Source organism: Monodelphis domestica, chromosome 7, assembly GCF_027887165.1.
Source record: "Monodelphis domestica isolate mMonDom1 chromosome 7, mMonDom1.pri, whole genome shotgun sequence".
NCBI lineage: Eukaryota > Metazoa > Chordata > Mammalia > Didelphimorphia > Didelphidae > Monodelphis > Monodelphis domestica.
In genome coordinates this window covers 258,974,145-258,998,643 of record NC_077233.1, presented here as the reverse complement: position 1 = coordinate 258,998,643, position 24,499 = coordinate 258,974,145, and the positions used below count along the sequence as shown (strand labels likewise).

At 36.5% G+C, this 24,499-nt stretch overlaps 1 protein-coding gene across 2 annotated transcripts in view; it reads left to right on the top strand.

The window, feature by feature from the left end:
- The window catches only part of ANP32B (acidic nuclear phosphoprotein 32 family member B), a 46,738-nt gene extending 22,935 nt beyond the window's left edge, over positions 1–23,803 (top strand). The window contains exons 4-7 of one of the 2 annotated variants that reach the window (XM_007498047.3): positions 9,043–9,220; positions 16,009–16,118; positions 18,113–18,185; positions 23,343–23,803. In XM_007498047.3, coding sequence (XP_007498109.1) covers positions 9,043–9,220; positions 16,009–16,118; positions 18,113–18,185; positions 23,343–23,416 — 435 coding nt within the window. In that variant the 3' untranslated portion in view covers positions 23,417–23,803. Of the gene's footprint in view, positions 1–9,042; positions 9,221–15,993; positions 16,119–18,112; positions 18,186–23,342 lie in introns of both variants that reach the window. The other variant, XM_007498046.3, reaches the window with a different exon arrangement.
- The last annotated feature ends 696 nt before the right edge of the window (positions 23,804–24,499 follow it).

Sequence of the window (24,499 nt, the reverse complement as noted above, 5' to 3'; positions counted from 1 at the left end):
TTCTAAGATGGAAAGCAGGGGTTTAAAAAAAAATCATGATTCTTGTGGGAAATAATGAAAAAAAAAATAAAGGTCTTAACAGTACTAGATTTCAACTATTTGGCACTGACTAAAAACTGAAAATTTTATCAATGGAACAGATTAAGTACATACATAATATACAGAAGCAAACAAACATAGTATCATATTTTTCAGTAAACCTCAGGACCATAAATACTATAGTATGGAGTCACCATTTGACAAAAACTGCCAGAAAATTTTGAAAGAACTTTGGCAAAAATTAGGTATAAACCAGTATCACACCATATACTATGATAAGTTCAAATGGATATGTGATTTAAATAAAAAAAAGGCCAAATCCACAATACAGGAGCAAGAAGAAAATATCCTTCATAACCATGTATAGAAAAAAGTTTATGACTAAAGAATAGAAGATATGATAAAAGATAAAATGACCAATTTTTATTGTATAAAATCGAGAAAGTTTTGCACAAAATTAGTCCAGCAAAATTAGAAGGCAAACAGTTAACCTGGAGGGGAAAAAGAAATCTTTGCAACAGATTTCTCTGTTAGAAAGAATTAACTCAAATCTATAAGAATGACAGTCATTCATTTCCCAATAAATAAATGGCCAAAAAATATGAACTGTTAATCAAAGGAAGAAATACAAGCTACCAGCAGCCACATGAAAAAAATGCTTGGAATTTCTTAGACAAGTGTTAGTTAAAACAACACTGAGGTTTCATATCATGTCTACCAGATTATCAAAGATAACAAAAAAGGAAAATTACAGTTGTTGGAGGGGGTGAAGGAAGACAAGTATGCCAGTACACTGGTAGTAAAGCCATGGATAGTCCATTCATTTTGAAAAGCAATTTGGAGTGATACCCTCCCAAATCACAAAATTGGCCATATCTCTTGACCCAACAGTACCACTACTAGGCCTATGTTCCTAAGAGATAAAATAAAAAGTGAAAGGGCCCATTCGTACAAAACTATAGTAGTGATTTTTGTGGTAACAAAGGACTGGGATACTCCTCTATTAGGAAATGACAACAAATTACAGTATATGAATGTAATGGAATATCTTTGTACCATAAGAAATTATGAAAAGGATGCTTTCAGAAAATGTAGATAAGTTCATTTGGAAGAACTTAAAAGATCAAGGATATCCAGGGAAATCATGAAAAAAAAATGTAAAGGAAGGAGGCCTTGCAGTCCCAGATTTCAAACTATACTATAAAGCAGTGATCATCAAAACAATTTTGTACTGGCTAAGAGACAGAAAGGAGGATCAGTGGAATAGACTTGGGGTAAGTGACCTCAGCAAGACAGGCCCCCAAATCCCAGATTTAGGGACCAAAACCCACTATTTGATAAAAACTGCTGGGAAGGGGGCAGCTGGGTGGCTCAGTGGATTGAGAGCCAGGCCTAGAGATGGGAGGTCCTAGGTTCAAATCTGGCTTCAGACACTTCCTAGCTGTGTGACCCTGGGCAAGTCACTTGACCCCCATTGCCTAGTCCTTACCACTTCTTCTGCCTTGGAGCCAATATACAGTATTGACTCCAAGACAGAAGGTATGGGGTTTTTTTGGGGGGGAGGGGAGTTTTTGTACAAACAAAACCAATGCAACCAAAATTAGAAGGGAAGCAACAAATTGGGAAATGATCTCCATAACAAAAACCTCTGATGGAGGTCTAATTACTCATTTATAAAGAGCTAAACCAATTGTACAAAAAATCAAGCCATTCTTTGATTGATAAATGGACAAGGGACATGAATAGGCAATTTTCAGTTAAAGAAATCAAAACTATTAATAAGCACATGAAAAAGTGTTCTAAATCTCTTATAATCAGAAAAATGCAAATCAAAACAACTCTGAGGTATCACCTCACACCTAGCAGATTGGCTAACATGACAACAAAGGAAAATAATGAATGCTGGAGGGTATTTGGCAAAGTTGGGACATTAATGCATTGCTGGTGGAGTTGTGAATTGATCCAACCATTCAGGAGGGCAATTTGGCTATGCCCAAAGGGTGCTAAAAGACTGCCTCCTTTTTGATCTAGCCATAGCACTGCTGGGTTTGTACCCCAAAGAGATAATGAGGAAAAAGACCTGTACAAGAATATTCATAGCTGCGCTCTTTGTGGTGGCAAAAAATTGGAAAATGAGAGAATGCCCTTCAATTGGGGAATGGCTGAACACGTGTTATCTGTTGGTGATGGAATACTATTGCGCTCAAAGGAATAATAAAGTGGAGGAATTCCATGGGAACTGGAACAACCTCCAGGAAGTGATGCAGAGTGAGAGGAGCAGAACCAGGAAAACATTGTACACAGAGACTGATATAAACTGTGGCACATTTGAATGTAATGGACTTCTCCATTAGTGGCAATGCATTGACCCTGACCAATTTGGGGGAATATACAAGAAAACCACTATTCACATTCAGAGGAAACACTGTGGGAGTAAAAACACTGAAGAAAAACAACTGCTTGATTACATGGGTCAAAGGGATATGGCTGGTGTTGTATACTTTAATGCCAACACCCACAACATGGAAATGGGTTCTGATCAAGGACACATGTAATACCCAATGAAATTGTGTGTTGGCTGCGGGAAGGGTGGGTGGAGGGGAGGGAGGGAAATAATGTGATTATTGTAACCAAGGAATAATGTTCTAAATTGACTAAATAAATTAATTCAAAAACTGTTAAAAAAAAACTGATAGGGAAAAAAATGTAGATCAAACTTTGTATGAACCAATGCAGAATGAAATTAGTAGAACCTGGAAACAATTTCATAACTGGCATTGTAAAGAAAAAATAACTTTGAAAATATACAGATGAGAACAAAAGGAAGTTCAGAAAGAAATATAAACAGGACAACTGAAAATGACATTGAATTTAAATTTTTTTTAAAAAGCGAGCTGTGTATGGTAGAGATGAACAGTTTTTTATAAAATTTTCTCTCCCCTACCTTGTAAATGGAAAATTTCTGTCATTAATTATAGTAGATTACAAATAATTCATATTCATTTATCCACATGAATATCTCTTCTGTTTATGCAGATTTAAAAATTTTAACTTCCCCTGGTCTTATAGTCTGTGATTACTTTTCCTGTTTCCCATTCATAGTTCATAGAGGATATAATCTACTCAGGGTACTTGAAATTTATTCTTTTAGTTTCTTTGGAAATAGCAACATGCTACCTGCATTTATCATTTGTTTTCTCATTCTTGTTACATAATTAACTCATTTCCTTTCTGGCTTCACATAACACCCCCCCCCCTTTTTTTAAACTCTTATCTTCTGACTATTGATTCTAAGGCAGAGTGGTAATGGCTAGACAATGGGGGTTAAGTGACCTGCCCAGAGTCACACAGCTAGGATGTGTCTGAAGTCAGATTTGAATCTAGGACTTCTGCCTCTAGGCCTGACTCTCAATCCATTGTGCTACCCAGCTGCCCCCCTCACACATCTTTGATAATCAGTTTATTTTACAATTCTTGTATGTCCTTCATCATCGGTAAAATGTTGCTACCTTCATTCTCTATAAACATTTTAATTTGAGATGATATATCTAATCCAATTTTAATAAGATTAATATTCCTCATTTCCATTTACTTCAGCCCTGCCCTAAAAGGTCTCACTCCAGATTGCCCATTTTGTGTGCTCTGGAATTGCTGCTCCATTATTAAGAAATTTCTCATAGTAAATGCCATCCTTTCTTGCTCCTCCCATCTTCTGCTGCTTAGTGAGACCTGGCTTCCTCTGGATGTTACTGCTTTCCCTGTGATTTAAGAACAGTAACAGAGTTTTAGATACTCCATGTTCCCTGTTGTCACTTCTCCCTCTACCATCATTACTCTGTATAGTCTTCTCTTTTGAGACTCAGGCCAAATTTATCACCCAATATATGTCTTGACTCACAGTGTCCCTCTTTATCCCAAATCCTGCCCTCATATTGGAATCTTCAACATAAATATTCCTCAAATAATCTTACTTCTTGATTTCTCAAACTATTCAATTCCTATAACCTACTCTGCTTTTCCACCTCAGCCACACACAGGTCAGACCTTTGATTTTGCCATTATCTACAAATATTGCACTTATGTGTTCGTGACCCCAAGAATTTCATTATCTAATTATAGTCTTATTATTCCAACTTTCCCTGTGACTTAATGGACCCTCCTTCTGCTCTTCAGCGTCACCATTTCCTTTCATTCATTCACCAATCCTTCTGCTCCTCAGTATTTTTCCATTGATTGTCATTGGAGTATGAATACTTTTTTATTCTCTATTGCCACTTCCAGAATCTCACTGCCACCAGTACTTTGCAAACTCGCCTTATTTTAAGCTCAAACAATCAAAATTTAATCGCCCAAACCAGATCTTGTTTGACATACTCTGGCATAATCATGCTCTGGCAACATTCTCCTCCCCTCCCAGTGAGAACTTTTGTATAACCACTGCAATTCTGTTCCCTCCTATACTTTCAAATCTCTTATTTCTTGTCCTGTTACTGAGGATACTTTGCCAAATCACAACTTTGGATTATTTATGCTGCTCAGTGGTGCTGGAAGAAGACACAAACTACTTAATATATCCACTACAAATGTGTATTATCCAATCTTCCTGAAGTAAGGCCTACCTTTCCTCCCAATCACCCAAGCAGGTGTTCCAATAAATTTGGACTGAATCTCCAAAGAGAAGATGTTCTAAAACATCTTTTTACAAACTTCCTATAGCCACCTTCTCATCCAAAGACCTTACCTCACATTTCACTGAAAAAAAGTGAGGTTCTTTGCTCAAAGTTTCTTCTCCCCTTCTCTGTATTTCACATTCTTCTGATACTAATTTCCCATTATCTCTTTTTTTTTTTTAAACCCTTACCTTCCATCTTGGAGTCAATACCGTGTATTGGCTCCAAGGCAGAAGAGTGGTAAGGGCTAGGCAATAGGGGTCAAGTGATTTGCCCAGGGTCACACAGCTAGGAAGTGGCTGAAGCCAGATTTGAACCTAGGACCTCCCATCTCTAGGCCTGGCTCTCAATCCACTGAGCCACCCACCTGCCCCCTTCCCATTATCTCTTTATAAATTTCTGATGAAGAGGGGACCCTTCTGACCAAGATGAATAATTTCATCCTATCTGCCCCTGTCTCTAGCAGATTGCCTCCATTATTGTCCCTACTTTCTTTTTAGCTCTCCCTTTCTAGTAACTCTCCCTCTGTTGCTTGCAAACATAATAGTCTCTTATGCTTAACAAGCCCTCACTTGGTCTCATCATCCCCACTGGCTGTTCTTCTGTTATTACCTTTCCTAACTTTCTCAGCTAAACTCTGTGAAAAAGTTATCTATACTCTATGCTCCCATTTTTTCCTCCTCATTCTTTTCTAAACCCTTTGCAGTCTAACTTCCAACCTCATCATTCAACTCCCTCTTCTCCTGGATAGTTCTTCCTTACTAGAATTTTTGTGATGCTACTCTCCCTTGGTTCATATAACTCCTCCAAAGTTTCCTTTGCTAAATTTTCATCCAGGGCATGTCCACTAACTGTGGAGGCCCTCCAAGGCTTTGTCTTTGGCCTTCTTCTCTTCTACCTCTCTACTATTTTGCTTGATGATCTCATCAACTCCTATGAATTCAATTATCATCTTTTATGCAAATGATTCGTAGTTTTTTTTTTATCCAGCCCTAGATCTTGTCTGACTTCCAGTCTTGCCTCACCAATTGCCTATTACACATTTCAACTAGATGTCCCATAGGCATCTCAAACTCAACATATCCAAAACAGAACTCATCTTTTCCTTAAAACCCTCCCCTCTTTTCAAGGACATTCCATTTTCTCAGTCACTGAGGCACTTAACTTCATTGTGATCTTTGGCTCACTGGAACTCACCTCATATATATATATAATCTATTCCCTAGTCTTATTTCTACCTACATAACATCTCTCCTCCCCTCTCCTTCAGCCACTACTCTGTTGTATGCCCTTAATTCCTCATTCCTGCCTCAAGTCTCTCTCCACTTCAAATTATCTTCCCTTTAGTTGCCGAAGATATCTTCTTAAAAGAAAAGTTTTTATCATGCTACCCCAAAATACATGCACTAAATCCCAGTAGTTCTCCATTTTCTCCAGATCAATCATAAAATCCTCTGTTGGATTTCTAAAGCCCTTCACAACCTCTTCCTCCTACCCTTTCCTACTCTGCCTGTAGTCCTTAGTCTCGCTGTCCTTCACATAGCATGCCATCTCCCAGTTTCAACGATGGTCCCCCATGCCTAAAATGCTCTCCTTCCTTACCTCTGTACATAATGGTTTCCCTGGCTTCTTTAAGATGCAGCTCAAATTGCATCATCTATAAGAAGTATTTCCAAGTTGTTCCTTTCTGTCTTCCACCCTTCCCTACCACATTTCATTCAGTTGCTAGTGAGATTACATTCCACTTACACTGTGTACCTTGAATATACATAGTTGTTTTACTTTTGGTTCAGAATCCTTTAGAATATGAGCTCCTTAATAGCAAAAACTTTTTTCGCCTTTCTTTGTATCTACAGCAATTTGTACAATCTAGGTACATAGTAAGTATGTAATAAATGCTTGTTGATTGAGAATCTAACATTTCTTCTTTCACAGCAATTGAGATCAAGTCTTGAGTTTGGATACTCTGTCACATCATTGCCTAAATTACCTAATTAAACATCATTATCTAAATGTCAACAGCCCTCCATTTCTTGTAGGAAGAACTGTACCAAAAGTACATCATCATGTTCATGTAGCCAAGATTAGAAGGAAAACAATAAGTTGGGAAAAAAATTTTGTAAAGTTACTTGGATAGAGATCTCATATCTAAAAATATAGAGAACTTTGTCAACTATATAAGAATATGTGTCATTTCCCAATTGATAAATGGTCAAAAGATATGAACAAATTTTTGGATGAAGAAATCAAAGCTATATAGAATTATATGAAAAAATGCTCTAAATCATTATTGATTCGGGAAACACAGATCAAAACAACTCTGGGATATCATCTCCATATGTATCAGATTGGCAAAACGATAAAAGAGCAAAATGGCAAATGTTGGAGGGGATATGGAGAACAGGGGACACTAATACATTATTGGTGGATCTGTGAACTGATGTAACCATTTTGGAGAGCAATCTGGAATCTTACTCAAAGAGTAATTAAATTGTATTACCTTTCAATCCAGTAATACCACTATTAGATTTTTTTCCTAGGGTGATAAAGGAAAAAGGAAACAATTACATGTTCCAAAATATTTCTAGTAGCTTTCTTTGTGGTGGCAAAGAACTGGAAACTGAAGGGATGTCTGTCAATTGGAATAGCTGAACAAGTTATGGTATGATTGTAATGGAATACTTTTGTGTCATGAGAAATGACAAGCTAGACAATCACAAAAAACCTAGAAAGACTTAAAGTGAAGCAAAAAGAACCAGGAGAATGTTGTACACAGTAATAGCAACTATATAATGACCAACTGTGAATGATTTATTTAGTATCAATGAGGCAAGGATCCAGGACAACTCCAAGGGACCCATGATGAAAAAAGCTATCCATCACCATAGAAGGAACAGACTCCAAATGCAAATTGAAACAAACCATTCTTTACTTTATTTCCTCTGTGAATTTTTCTCTACTGCAAGCAATATGTGTCTTGTTTCACAACTTGATAAACAGGGAAAAATATGTGTTACGTGACAATATATATACAACCCATATCACATTACCTGCCTTCTTGTGGAGGAGAGAGGAATGGGAGGAAATGGGGGGGGGGGAAGAATGAAGCATAGATATTTGGGCATAGCTAATGTGAGAATTTGTTTCTCTTGGATAAACATATTTATTATAATGTAGTACATATTTATAGCAAGTCTTGTATTATATTATTGTTATATATTATATCATGTTACATCTTTATAAAAATAAATAATAACTCAAAAAAAAACCACATTATCAAACCTATTGATGGTTGTTGGACAATTTTTTTTCAGGATCCATTATACTAATCTCATCCTTTATTGACAGGGTTACCAGATTGGTAGATCAGGGAAAATCTTTAGATGTATGATGACAGGATTTCAGTAAATAATTTGACAATGCTTTTTGAGAGAATTGAGTTAGATGATAGGATGATTTGATCACTTTTGAATTGATTGAATGATTAAAACCAAAAGGTAGACATTAATGGATCCATATAAACTTGAAGAGAATTCTCTAGAACTTTTATTCTGAGATTCTGTAATTTGCTGTAGAATTTTTATTTAATAGGATTTGAAGGCACTGTTTGTGTCAAAATGAGGAAGTAACATTCTGTTATAGAACTAGATATTACATAAGTAACTCCTATATTCTTATTGAGTCTTGTGTCTGAAAGAATACTGGGAAATAAATTTGATCTTTCAGCCCAGCATTTTAAATTGTATGTTTAGTTCAGACCATTATTGACAATGTAGGTAAAATATGTGGAATTCATATCACAGAAACTTAATTATTGCATTTCTTCTCTCATCATCTACTTAACATAAGTTCTTTGAACATAGAAACCATTTCATGTATTTCTTGAATGTCCTTGACAGAAGAAGACTGAGGTTATTGAAAGTGTCCGGTAAAAATAATTGTTAGTTCATTATTTGATTCATCAGAGTACACCCCATAAACTGGATGTTGAAGCCTAAAACCTAGAAGAAATAAGGCTAAGTTTAAGAGACCATATCGTGACAAGTCTTGAACTTTAATAAAAATTAATATTACTATTTATGCAGTTCTTTGGATTGCTAAAATCATATGTCTCTATGGTGGTATATATCAGAAAGAAAGAAAGGCTAGCTTTTAAAAAATGATGGACCAATAAAAAATTCTTTGGGGACAATTTTTCTTTATGCTACCCGCAAAATAAAATTAATAGCATCTAATTGATTATCAGGAAGTAAAATTAAATTGTTTAAGCATTTTGCATCTAGTTTTATTCCCTTTTAAATTTCTCTGATTGTTTTTGTGACCCTTACTTCAGAAAAAGCTGGAATATCTAAAAAGCCTGGACCTGTTTAACTGTGAGGTAACAAACCTGAACGATTACCGAGAAAGTGTCTTCACACTCCTCCCACAATTGACATACCTTGATGGATATGACCAAGAAGACAAAGAAGCCCCTGATTCTGATGCTGAAGTAGATGGGGTAGATGATGAAGGTGAGTTTGAAAATTATAATTTCCATTTCTCAGGTTGTCATGTTAATATACCAAATTTTGTTGCTTTAAAAAATAATAATTTAAATTCTGACCTGAAAATTTTCATAACTATTTGGAGCACAGTCAGCTTTATTCCTTGATGTTCAAAATCAAGACATCAGAGCCAATTAAGTATATCTAAACTGAGATCTTGTAGACCTAGGGCTTTCCTAATGGAGACAGGGTTTTAAGAATTTGGAGTCCCAAGATCCTGCATTCTGTTTTCTAGAGCATACCAAAACTCTTACGCTGCCAGTATCTAACTGTCATTTAGAAAGTTATAGTTTTTAAGAAGTTGGATTTGGTTCCTAAAATAAGAGAATTTGATTCTATTTCATAATCAGAATCAATAGAAATAAAAATCACTATAGAATAGGCAGTGAAGCAGAGAATCTAAAGAAATATGTAACCTATAGAATAGAGCAGTTAGGTTTCATGTATCTAAGTTACCTAGACAAAATGTATTGACTGAGATAGTCTATATTTTACTTTCTTGTTATATTGGCAGATTGTACAATTGTAAAATAATTAGTGATAACTAGAAGAGACCTTAGAAAGCAACTAGGTGCTTCAGTGGATAAAATGCTGGACCTGGAGACAGGAAGACCTGAGTTCAAATCCAGATTCAGAAAATTACTAGTTTATGACTCTGGGCAAATCGTTAACCCTCGATTTGCCTTAATCTATTGGAGAAGGAAATGACAAAAGAACTTTGCCAAGAACACCCTGTGGATAAAATGTGGGTTACAAAGAATCAGACATGAGTGAATTAGCAAAATAACAAAGGGATCTTACACACTATTTTTGACTTCAATCCCAAATTGGACTAGAAAGATGGTATCTAAGATAATTTCAGTGGTAGAGCCATGATTCAAATCAAGTTGAATGGCTCCTAATAACAGCTTAATTCAGGACAAGAAATAATGACCTCATTTTTAGAAAAAGGAAGAGCCTGAAACCAGAAGAAGTAGACTGAGGCTAATGACAAGAATGAATGATAAGGAACTAAATTGGGATTATAAGCACAAGGTAGTAGCACACAAATAAAACACATTAATTTGTGGCACCTACAGCAGGAATAAGCAGTCTTTAACCTCTAAGATTGCTTTGTTTATTTTTATAACCATTGCATTTCTCTATGTACATACTTCAGATAAACTTTGCAATATATTATGGAAATGTTCATTTTGCAATTAGTCAAGTGACTACTTAGATCATAGATCCAGGGCTGGGGAAACCATATCCCCCATCAAGTCCAACACCCTTGTTTTACAGTTAAAAATGAGGTTAAATGAGAGAGCTGAGATAATATATTTTGGCTGGGTGACTGGGGACCCCAGTAGTTAACTTTATGCTATGAACCTAGCATTTGTAATTTGGAGTTCTGTAAACTATATTGTAGGCATTAGCCCTTTTCCATTCTAATAATCAACAGAGATGATTATGAATGTGAATTTTCTATGTCTGTATGTTGAACTCCTATAGCTTGGGGAGAGCTATACTGAGAGACCCTTAAATAAGCCTCTGAAAAAAAGGTTTTTATGACAATATGTATTTACTATGAATTGAGTCATCCCATTTGACTAGAGCCTGGGACATGTGAAAAGGAATAAGAACTAGAAAGATAAGTTGAAACCAAACTTGGAGGAGGAGTAGGGAGAACAGAGGGAGAGGGTATTGAATGTCAAGGTAAGGAGTTTGGATTTTATTCCATATTCACTAGGGAGCCACTGACAATGCTTGAGCCAAGTGAATGGTGTGATTAAAACATTAGGAAGAATGACTGGAGGAAGAAGAAACCAATCCTAGGGAGATGATGTAGAAGATCTATTTTGTCAGCTATACAGCCGTTGACACAGAATATATTCCTCTAGCTATCTAAGTTGTTCTTTATTTCCTTAAAGAGAACTTTGTAGCTGAAATCTTTTGTATGTTTTGTTAGGTCAATCCCCAGGTGTTTTATGTATTTTATATTTATTTGTAATCTTTTATTTTTTTCTTATCATTATCATATAAAAAAATAACCCTGGGGGCAGCTGGGTTGCTCAGTGGATTGAGAACCAGGCCTAGAGATGGGAGGTCCTAGGTTCAAATCTGGCTTCAGACACTTCCCAGCTGTGTGACTCTGGGCAAGTCACTTAACTCCCATTGCTTCGCCCTTACCACTCTTCTGCCTTAGAACCAGTACACGGTATTGACTCCAAGGCAGAAGGTAAGGGTTTAAAAAAAATAACCCTTACTTTCTATCTTGTATCAATTCTAAGACAAAAAGCTGCAAGCTCTGGGCAATTGAGGTTAAGTGACTTGCCCAGGGTCACACAGCTAGGAAGTGTCTGGGGCTAGATTGAACCCAGGATCTCCTTATTCCAGGCCTGGCACTCTATCAGCTGAGCCATCTAGCTACTCCAAATCATGGAATATCTTGATGACTATGAGGTGCATGGGACTTCATTTATTATAGGACTTATTTTGTAGCCTGCAACTTGGCTGAAGCTATCAATTTTTTCAATTAGACTAGCAAATCATCATGTCATCAGTATGTAGGGATAGTTTTATCTCATTTTTACTTATCTTTATGCCTTTACTTTCTTACTTTCTTCCTCTAGTCTTATTGTTGTTGCTAGCATTTCCAGAACCATATCAAATAGTTGTGGAGCAAGTAGGACAATTGCTTCACTGTTATATTTATTTTATTATTTTTTTTTATTAAAAACCCTTACTGCTCCAAGGCAGAAGGTAAGGGCTAGGCAATGGGGGTCAAGTGACTTGCCCAGGGTCACACAGCTGGGAAGTGTCTGAGGCCAGATTTGAACCTAGGACCTCCCATCTCTAGGCCTGGTTCTCAATCCACTGAGCTACCCAGCTGCCCCTTGTTATATTTATTTTAAAAGGTTCTAGAGTATCTCCATTACATGTTTCTTGCTTCTAGTTTTAGATACACTCTTTTAACAATTTGTTAAGTCCCTCTGTGCCTATACTTTGTAAGGTTTTGGGTTTTTTTAAAGCATAAAAGTATTGTACTTTGTTAACAGCTTTTGTTGCATCTACATGGTTTTTATTTTTAATATGATTATGTTCTTTATTTCCCTATTTCTTCCCTTTTACATTTGTTTATAATACCTGAGCTCCAGTACATGATCAATTTTTGTAAAAGTTCCACCTGGTTGTGAGAATATGTATATTCTTTTTCAATCCCACTTAGAAAATTCCATAAGTCTTTTAACTCTGGCTTCTCCAGAAGTTTGTTCAGTTCCATATTTTCACTTTTGTTCATCTTTCTGATAACCTTATCCAAAACTAAGAGAAAGATATTAAAGTCTCCTGTCACTACTATTGTTGCTTATAGTTCATTTGACATTTCCCTTATGAATTTGGATGCTAATCATTTGGACCATATAAATTTATTTCTGATACTGGTTTGTGAACTAGCTCCACCAGCAGAGCATTAGCGTACCTATTTTTCCACATCACCACTAGCATTCCTCATTCTCTCTTTCTGTCACATAGAGTTTCTTACTCTGCTATCACTCTTTTGCTGTCCTTGCCTGATGCATTTATGCATGCCTCTATTTCTGTTATTTGGGCTATTCAAGAAACAAATCATCTCATCAGTTCTGTTTTTCTTTCTAGAAATGTTTAATATACTTCTTTGTTAATAAAAATCTTATCTTTTTTTCATTTATGATTCATATTTGTAGGGTCAATTACCCTGGACTATTCCCTAAATACCATTCCTCTTTAGAACACAGTATTCTGTTTCCTCTGACAATTTCTGGTGGGTGCAGACTACTAGTCTTGCATTCTTGGAATTTCCTTTCCTTTTTACCAAAAAGTCTTTCTCTTGCTTGTAGATCTTTTTTTTTTTTAAACCCTTACCTTCTGACTTAGAATCAATACTGTGTATTGGTTATAAGACAGAAGAACACAATGGGGCTTAAATGACTTGTCCAGGGTTACACAGCTAGGAAATGTCTGAGGCCAGATTTGAACCTGGGACCTCCTATTTCTAGGCCTGGCTCTCAATCCACTGAGCCATCCAGTTGCCCCCAGCTTGTAGAACTTTTTGTCTAATCCTCTAGTCTCAATATTCTCATGATCCAGAAATCTGCCAAACAAGCATTTATTAAGCATTCACTCTACAGTGTTCCAGTCTCTGCCCTAGATACTGGAGATATAAAGATAAAAATAGAATAGTCTCTGCCCTCAAAGAGATTACATTCTAGTATGAGAAACAATAGCATTCATAAACGTATAAATAAAGAAAAGACAAAATAATTTGGTGTCTGTACTGTCATATGATAGGTCAGGATCAGGAAAGACCTCAAGTAGGATATTGTGCTTGGACTTGGCTTTCATGGAAGCTGGTGTTCCTTCCAGATTGTCATGTGCAAATCAAACAGCAGTTTGTACATGGGTATTTTTCAATTCTAGTATTAAATGTTAAATTAGATGTTCCAGGAGCTAGAGTGACAGATTTCACAGGAACAAATATCTGAAATGATGAAAGAAAACTGTGTGCATCATTTACACTTGATGTCACCACTTCTGTCTTTTTGAATTGCCTTTTAAAAATTAGGTTTTCATTGGCCTTAATTTCTATTGCTTTTTTGGTTTTTATATTACTATAGTTTCCCTAGGATGTCCTCTCTACTCCGATCCCCCAGAGAGCCCATATCACTATATAACAAATAGTACACAGGCCCATATAATATTTAATATTTTTAAGGAAGAGGAAAAAATCAGTATAATTGATCAATATATTGACAAAGTGTGAAAATGTCCAATACATAGCTTTTGTGGATCTCCCACCTCAGGTAGATGTTTCTTCTCTCTTTTGAGATATGCTTTTTAAAAAAAATAATTCTTCAGCGTTCATCTTTGACTTTTTCTATATGTATGGTACTTTCCGTTTCAGTTGTAGTGTTTTCCTAGCTCTGCTGACTTTAGTCTGCATCAGATTGACTTTTAATGTCTTCATGCTCTTTTTTTTTCTTCCTGCTGTCCTTGCACTTAGCATAGTATCTTACACATAGTAGGTGCTGAATAAATGCCTCCTGACTATTAAATTATGGAAAAGGGACCATGCTTTAGTTTTTCTCCTTTTTTCAACCTCCTTTACATAATGCGTTACATTTTCCTCAATCATTTAAGGGTTTAAGGCTCAAGCCCTTCCATGTCAGGTGGACAAAAATATGTCACATATGTCAGTGTTGCTTGGGACTTTATAACAAACTCAGTAATGCTTCTTATGTTTTGTTATATCTTGGGAACCTCAAAACATTTTCTTGAGATACTTTTAGTGCTTTGACTTCAGTCACCCATTTAGATGAGAGATTAATCACTCACCCACTTTGATTGCTGTCTCACTACCGTGTAACTGTACACCAGATTTGGGCTGTGTACCCTAAAATAGAATCACTCCTTACTTAGACTTTATCAGCTCATGTGAGGTGCTGCACATGGATCCTTCTAAATGATATGCAGTCAGCCACATTCATTAAGCACCTGCTATGTGGCAGGTATTAAATCAGAAATGAAACGGTTATCTTCTAGGAACTTGCAGTCTCTCAGAAGAAATATGTAATTAGACAGTATATGTTATATATCCATATATACACACATGTCATATGTATGAATAGTATGCAGACACAGTTATTTCAGGGGAGGGGTACATATAATGGAGGATCAGAAAAAGGCCTTGTGAATAGGCAGTATTTGTGCTTTGCTTTGAAGGAAATCAGGAATTCCAGGAGGGAGAGGTAAGCTTGTACCAAGGTGTACAGATTTGAATTGGAAAGTCATATTTGAGGGTCAGCATGTAGGTTAGTTTGAATGGGCCCTAAGAATGCATAAAGATGGGCAGAGCAATTAATGAACAACAAGTCTGGAAAGATATGCTGGTGCCAGATTCTGCAGGGCTTTTAACGGCAAACTAAGGAGTTTTTGTTTGATTTTAGAGGCTACAGGAGCTTGTTGAGCAGGTGGTGACATGGTCAGAGCTGCTTTGCAGGAATTCCACTTTGGCAGCTGTGTGTAGTATAGATAGGAAAAGGGAGAGACTGGAAACAAAGACTGGCAAGGCTATTGTAGTTGTCCAAAGTAGAAGTGATGAGGGCTATAAGACAGCTGGTATTACCTTGTGAGAGGAAAGATGGTGTGAAAGTAGACTTGATAAGACTTGGTGACAAATTGGATATGGGAAACAGGATGGAAAGAGAGAATGAGGAGTCAAGGATGATTCCAAGGTGGTAAGCATAGGTGACTGGAAGGATGCTAACACTTTCAGCAGAAATTAGGAAGAGATAAAAAGTTACATGGAGAGAACAAATTTTAGTTTAGACCTATATTGGGCTTAAAGCAGCCATTTTCAGAGGACCTCAGCTGCACACACTCCTGTCTTTTCATTCAAGGCATGAAAAGGTTCAGATTTCTATCAGACTCTCTGCAATATCTCATGGTATTCTCAATGCCTAGATGTAAGGAATATCATAGTTTGGAATCATAATCATTAGAATTTTTTTTAATTTAGGTTTTTTTATTCCAATTTTAATAAACACCAAATAAATAGAGCATTTCCACATAGAAAGCAGAAAAAGAAGATAATACATAAAACTATGAATCTCTTTTATGTACAACTTGCCATTCCTTTTAATATGTAATAAATTCAAAATATAACTATAGTAAAAATATTTATAGTTGAAAGGGACCTAAAATATTAAATTAAGCACATTTAGCCATCTATATTCCAGAGGAAGAAGATGAGGAAGATGAAGATGAAGAAGATGAGTTTGATGAAGAAGATGATGATGAAGAGGATGACGTAGAAGGAGATGATTATGAATATGATGTCAGTGGAGAGGTCTGTGTTTTATAAATGTTTCAAAGCCCATCTTTACATTCATAATTTTGTTCCTTGATATATTTGTGACAGTTTTGAGAATGAACAATACATGAAGGGTTCCTGATCACATAGAATATAACATTGAACTGTTTAGTTTAGATTTCTTTTTATATTCAATAGATGTTTATTTAGTGCAAAAGCCTTTGCTAGACAGAATGAAGTAGCAATTTTCCCTTATTGTGAGTGGAAAGAAGATCATAAAGTTAAACAGTACTGGGGGCAATAATACTCTGGAAAACTTGAGGATCATTGACCTAAACCCGTGATGGTGAACACACAGCACATATGCCAAAGGTGGCACACAGAGACCTCTCTGAGCATGTGCAGTCCCCAGGCTTGTCCGGCTGGCTGGGAGCCTGGCTCCACCTTCGAATGCAGGGTGTGGGGTACTCCAGCCTCTCTCCACTGTCACAGGGGTAGAGCTCTGCTGGCCCAGGGCTGGAAGCCTGATCCTTCCCCCATTTTCCTCCCCCCTCACCCCAACACAAGGGGAAGTTATGGGTCACTGGAGCCTCCCCTCAGAGCTCTTCCCTGGTTTGGCCAGCCTGCAGCTCGGCCACAAATGGATCTTCCCCCCACCCCCCACCCCCAATGTAGGGGGGGGCACTACATGGGGAGGGATGGCATGGGGTCCCTAAAAAGTTCCAAAAGGTTTGCCATCACTGACTCAGAATGATTGGCAGGCTCACATATCTAATTCTCATTTTAGTAAAGGAGTCTGGAAATATACTAGTTTGCATTTAGTTGATTTAGGTAAAAAACAAATCTGCTTTACTCTGTACCTTATACCCATTCAAAAAAAAAGTCTTTACAAAACCTATACTTTTTTGTATATGACAAGGAAAAGGGAGGAAAAAAAATCATTGTTCATGGAAAAATTCCATGGTGGTATTTTTCCTTCACTTAATATATAACCCCAACATAACACAGATTGCAATACATCCAGATCTGCTGCTCTAGGCAACTGACCACATCCTCCTAGAAGTTTGCCTCAGCTTCCCCTCAATGTACAATGCCCTCGAGATGACTTTGCTAGTTGGGTTTCTCCCCAAACTTCCTTTTAGTTGCTCTTTCAACATCTTCTATGAGTTCGTATTATTCATAAAATTTTATATCATATTACATATATGTAAATTGCATGCATACAAATTGTACATTACATAAAGGCAATATGAATTTTATATTTACATTATATCTCTATAAAATTTTACAAATGAGTTCATCTGCTAAACTAGTGTTTCCTCTGGCTGCCCTGTATCCCTACTTGGAAAATAAATCAAGTATATTTTTACTAAAGCAAGTTTTAGTCCCTTTTGATCTCTTTGATTGGACAACTTGGTTTATATCAGTTGAACTTTCATATAAAATTATTATGATCTGTGTCTGTGTCCCTTCTGTTCATGTTCTATTTTTCATCATCAATAACATTTGAATATGTCAGGATCAAGATATTTTAGTGCATACTTATTCGTTCCTCATTTTTATTATTCTAGCCTTTTACAAACTTTGTTTTTTGCTTTTACAAGTAGATGGACACAATTAATTTGAAAATGGCTCCCATATTAGCAATAAGTCATTTCCCTTCTACTAAAATATAATTAGCACAATATAGTACAGAATTACTAGGACCATTCCTGCCTCATGGTACTATTCTATTTGTGTAAAATTTGTAATGCAGTTCCCTGAGGAAAACCCATATTGTTAAGATGTAACCAGATTTAAGATTATGAAATGTTTATTCTCTGAAACAGTATATGATAACCTTAATTAGCTGAACATGTTTTTCAAATAGAACTTGCTTATTAAAAGTGAATTTCTGATAGAGTGATTTCATGTTGTTCAAAGATATCATAGGATTTCAGTATCTTACTTTTTTCCCTTAAAGAAAGGAAAACAACATCAATTTCCATAATATTTCCGTAACGTTATAGAATTTATGTCTTATTCTGTAGGAAGAAGAATTTGGACATGATGGAGAAGTTGATGATGATGAGGAAGATGAGGATGAGGATGATGAAGATGAAGGTATGCATAAATTGTACATTGTATTTTCAGAAATATTTGCCTTTCTGGGATCATAGATTTAGAGCCTGATGAAACTTTGGAGGTCATCTAGACCAATCCTCACATTTTAATTTATTTATTTTTGCAATTTTAAACTTTAAGTTTTATTTTAAGTTCCAAATTCTCTCTTTCCCTCCACCCCCTCCCCAATCCAATGCAAAGGCATGGAAAACAATACCCATTATACATATGAAGCTATGCAAAACATATTTCCATGTTAGACATCTTTCCAACTTTATCCCTGTTCACAAGAAAAATAAAGGGGAAAAATGTGTTTCAGTCTGCACTCTGAGTGCATCAGTTCTTATCAGAAGATGGATAGCATTTTACAAAATGAGTCCTTTGGAGTTTGTGGTGGATCTTTCACAGATGATTATCTTTACAATATGGCTGTTACTGTCTACAGTGTTCTCCTGGTTCTGCTAACTTTACTTTGCATCAATTTGTCTTCCCAAGTTTTTCCAAAATCATTCCCCTCCCCAAACAGCACAATAGTTTTCCATTACAATCATTTGCCACAACTTGATCATCCATTCCCCAATTGATGGGCATCCCTTCAGTTTCCACTTCTTTGCTATCACAAAAATTGCTGCTGTAGATATGTTTGTACAAATAGATCCTTTTTCTTTTTCTTCAATCTCCTTGGTCCTTATTTTACAGATGAGGAAACTGACACCCAGAGTAATCAGCCATGTAATAAGTGGCTGACCTGGATATAAAGCCATGTCTTCTATCTCCAAAGTACTCTTTAGTACAACAAAAATTGTACTAAACCATGCTGCTTTTAGTCAATTAGTAGAATAAAGTATAAAGCCATATTGAATAAAAAAACATTTTTAAGCACTGTGTTAAGTGATGGACATAAAAAGAGAAAGGGAAGGCAGCCCCTGTTCTTAAGGAGCTTATATTGTAATTGGGAGAAATATCATTCATAGAAGGGTTCAGCTACAGGGCTGATAGAAAGGCCTGGTGGTCCTTGGGATAGCTATAGGGTAGTGGTCTGTAGGATCTAGGTATATATAAATCAAGTAAGTAGAAAAGAAGTAAATCCTGGGGGGTCTGCCATCTTCCTGGGAGAAATGTAGTTTTAATTCCCTGCTCATAAAGCAATGTCCACCCTGCAGCCAAGGGGCAGGAAGGTCATGAGGCCTTGAGAATTGAGAAAGCGATTATGGATGGCAGGGGTGACTTGCTTCTCAGAATGAGAAAGTGATGCTAATGGGAAGGTTGGAAGGAAATGGAGATGCCACTGGAGTTTGGGAAGGACATAAGCTGAGGTTGAGAGAAGAAATTATTCAGTATATTAAAATCATAACTGACTGAAAGAAAACAAGACATTTCTGTCTCTTATTCTTCTAGAGCATGTTAACATAATTTTTATAAAAACATGCCAGGGTGCTAGGGGCAGCTAGTGGCCCAGAGGAGAGAGCTGGGTCTAGAATCAGGAAGATCCGAGTTTCAAATACAGCCTCATACGTTTACTAGCTCTGTGAACCTGGGCAAGTCACTTTACTTTTACCTCAACTTCCTTACCTATAAAACGGGGTTAACAATAGAGCCGACCTCCCAAGGTTATTGTGAAGATTAAATGAGAAAGTATTTGTAAAGTGTCTGGCACACGATAGACACAATATAGATTTATTTTCTAGTGAAATTTCCAGTGAAATCAAACCCAGAAACAGCAGCAACAGCAATAGTATCTGTCCACATTCCTGTGGCCCTTGAAGGATTACAAAGCACTTTGTGAACAATCCTATTTCTCTCAAAGTGTCAGTCAATATTGGAACTGGGATTTGAACCCATATTATCTCCTGATTCCAATTTCAGTGTTTTTTCTGCTGTACCTAGAGATTCCTTTCGCAGTCCTAGCTCTTTAGTTACTGCCTATTGTCGGAACTTTTGGATTACCAATCTGCCCTTCCACGGACGTGGGCTTCTGTGTTTCATAGACATAATGAAAGGAGAATATCTCACATCGTTTCTTATTTTTCCCCTGCATAACTGGAAAGAAAATAGTTATTATTGGGTTGTGACTGTTCACCTGAATGGTAATAGAAGGCGGCTTTTACTCTGGAAAGAGAAAGCTTTTTATTGTTCACGTGGCAGTTGGCTTATTATAAAGCTACAGAAAGATTTGATTATATCAATTCCAGACAAAGGTTTGTTTACAAGTTAGGCTAAAGCTTTTTACAGGATCATTATAGTGTGTTGTTTTCCATTAACATGGCAACTTTGCTCCAAGTTTGATGTGCTTTATCAGGCCTTACAGAAATCCTTAACATCTCTTCTGAGATGGATGGAATAGGTGTGAAAAACAACCAGAAAATATCAAGGCAGCTAAGTATCATAGTGGGTAGTACTGGATTTGTCAGGTGATCTTGAGTTCAAATCCTGTTCCAGAAACTTCATAGCTGTGTGACCCAGGCAAATCACTTGTCCTTCAGGCTCAGTTTCCTCATCTATAAAATTTAGATAACAGTAGCACCTACCTTACAGGATTGGTGTGAGGATCAAATGAGATAATACTTGGAAAATGTTTTGCAAACCTTAAAGCACCATACAAAAGTTATTATCGCTACCACTAATTATTTTTTCTCTCTCTGAGCTTATGCCCTCTGCTTCTGTTCTCGCCCCCATCTAATAAATCCACTATTTCCACCAGGTTGGAAGTTGGCATTGGTCTGTTAGGAGTTAAAATCATATCATTGGAAAGGACTTTATATATCATCTTGTCCAACTTTCCATTCATTGCTGCTTCTATGTTTTCCTTGGCAGATATTATGATAGAACAATACTCTTCTTTCAGTTCCCCTAAAGATTGGCTAAGCTAAAGGGGAAAGGGGGTGGTCTACATCTAAGCTAAAAGAGCCAGGAAAGGAAAGTGTGCTCCAGATAAAAACTTAAGAACCATTTCTTGAACAATTCAGGGCAGGAGAATGAGAGCCCCATCAGAATGCCCTTGATCTCTTCCTTCCTGGTTCATTGGCTCCCCAGTGCTTGATCATCTGGTTTCTACTTAAATATAATGGAATGGTTAGGTTGTAACGATTCATTTCATTATTGGACAGTCCCAGTTTTCCGTTTTTATATTAATAACTAATAATAAAGCCTGACTTTATAAAGGGGTTTGCAGTTTGCAAAACACCTTACACATAGTTGTATATATGTATATATATTTTTTAAATTTCTATTGAGCCAGCAGCCGATTCCAGTAATAACAATAGCTAACATTCATACTACTTTAAGGTTTACAACATACCTAAAGGTTTTTTACTTAATATAGTACTTAAAGGTTTTTATGCACATTTTTTTTATCCTCATAGCAGTCCTGGGAGGTAGAAAATTCATGTATTCCTCTATATAATATCTATTGATTGGTTCTAATTCTGTCCTGTGACACAGAATAACAAACCTATGTTTCCTTTTACATAATAGGCCTTAAAATATTTTTAAAACAGTATCACCTGTCCCTTAGTTTTTTCTTCCCTAGATTCCATATTCCCATTTCTTCCAATTTTTTCTTAATATCACAAGGATTTTCATATGCTTTATCACCTTGGCTGCCCATCTAAAAGGATACAACTTTGTTAAATTGTGGTACCTAGAATTGAGCCTCCGTGGTATTATCTGATTCAATTCAAGGCATACCATAAATATTCAATCTTTTGATCAGAGAAGCCCTCTGGGATGACCTCCCTATGTCCTCCTCCCTTCCTCGTCTAGAGCAGAGGCCCAGCCACCCCCCAGGCTCAGACCCCTGGTACCCCAGCTCCCTTACAGGAGGCTCTATCTCGTCTTCTCATGCTCCTCCACATCTTTAACGGTTTTTGTTTCTGGTAAATGATACCTGTAGTTCTTTTCTAAAGATCATAGTACCTATAGCTGAAAAGGACCTTAGAGATTACTCTGTCCAAATCCCCTCATTTTATGACCCAGCAAGTTGCTAAGTGATTTTACCAGAGGTCACCCTAGGAATCAGTGACAGACCTAGTGCCTTAACCCACAACTCCAATTCCTCACTCTAATGCTCTTTACACTAAACCAGACTTTCTCTATTTCTTCCCTGTAGCTTTCATGGAATCAGTGCAGATCCCTTTACTAAAACCAGCTCTCTGCTTCCCCTATGTCCAGGACGTGCTTTGTTCTCAGTCAGAATGGCCTTGTCATGATGTACCTAGGTGTTGTTGATCCATGGCTCAGCTTGCCTCTACCCCAAGGTGCAGGGTATGATTAATGTCCCTCTAATGCCCTACTCACCAAGATTTAATGGATGTGAAGAGTACCCATTGCTTTTTGGAGACAAACATCTAAATGTGTGGTCTAGGGGAAAGAGTAGTCTCTTCTTATCTCCATCACTGAACATAGGCTGATCTTAGGGATGAGAGACCTCGTTTTAGAGGGTTCCTGTCTGCCCCATGCATGGTTGGAAGTACCTGTGACCAACCTGTGGCAAGCTGATGTTACTTCTTAGCTAGATGAGTATTATATCCATATCCTAGACTCTTAGAGGGCTTGTTTAATTTCCTACTACCTCTCAAGGCACGAGTTCCTTAGCATTCCACTATATACCAAACAACCATGGTTCCTGTCCTAAAGATATCCACCCCCTTGTGCCTTTTGGAGAACTTCTCCAGAGAGTTGACATAAGAGTACACCTTCCTGACCTGTTCAAGAAAAATGGAATAAACTCGAAACTTCTCCTTTGCATAACCCCGCAATATACCTATCATCTTCTTGGGGAATAATCAATTCTATTTCATCAAGAGCAGCCTTGTAGCAGAGGACCATAATTTAAAAAGCTGCTTGCCAATAAATCTGAAACCCTCTCATTCCACATTTGAAGATTTGGTCATATATGTTACTGATATTCAAATATACCTTGTGTACAAGATTCCCCTCATATCTGGTAAGATCATTAGAATTAGCAGAAAGAGAAAAGAAAAAGTCACCACAGAAAAGAATCTTTAAATCATTTTTTTAAATGCTCCAAAGGACTTTTAAGAAGTCTTCTTTTCAGTTATCACCTTAAGAAATTTAACAAATAACTTAAAGTGTGTTTCCTTTAAAGTGAAAATTTCCTATCTAGGAGGCTCAAAATGTGTCTTTTTTATTATATAGAGGATGAAGAGACTGGGAAAGGTGAAAAAAGGAAGAGAGAAACAGATGACGAAGGAGAAGGAGAAGATGATTAAGACCCCAAATGATCTGAAAAAAGAACTGTTCAGTATTGTGTGGACTGCTCCTATTGATTTGTTAGCTGTAAAAAGAAGTGGTAGCTATAATCCAAGCCCCCAGGACACCTACAGAGCCAAAGAGTAGTTCCTGTGACATTCTACATTCCTCCGATCAATCCCCATTGGATATCCAAGTTACCAACAAATTTGGGGAGTTAACCCCAACAAAATAGTCAGAGTTGTTAGGTTTTCTTATAAGACTATTGCTATCGCAGGAAGAGCAGCTGTGATCGGTGAGTCATAATTATTGATGGCTACCAGTTACACCAAGGTTGTAATACCATTTTTACTTTCTGTACAACAAAAGAAACTTTGTAAATAAAATCTTAACATTTTGGGTCTGTTTTTCATGCTTTGCTTTTCTTTTTTTTAAACCATTAATTTTTTTACATTAGGATGTTTTATGTGACAACTGCAGATAAATATTTTTAAGAATTTCAGTGAAATAAACATGTTGCTATTTGGTAAAGTCTAATTGTACGTTTACATTTTTAAAATTAGATTTGAGATATGCTCATTTGAAACTATACAAAAGAGAATTATTTGGATTTTTAAAGTTATAGTAATTGCAAACATGTACTTGTGTATATATTTACACATTGTACATTTAAATCAATTAAACGTTGATAATGAGAGTCATGAATATTCCATTACTGTCAGTGTGGAGTATTTCATATGGTTCTGAATTTGAAAGTACCAAAATTCCTACATTAATCTTAAATTTTTAGGCATAAGTAATAGCTAAGTTAAGAAAGAAAAGTCTGACCTAACAGTTCTTGTACCAAGGTTAAAATATTTATAGTTTGCCCAATTGGTAGTCTATTTTAGTGAAATGGATGATGACAATGTATAAGACTTTTATAAAGCATTTTTCTAAAATTGCAAAGGACCTCTAGAGGTCACTTGAGCTATTTCAGAAGAAAGACATTTACCTTATTCTTAAAAATGGAAGCAGGAATATGAATGCAGTGTCAACAGATTAACAATATTGCCTATTTCCAGAAGTGTAAGTTAGTTGTTATTTTACTAGTGGGCAATTTC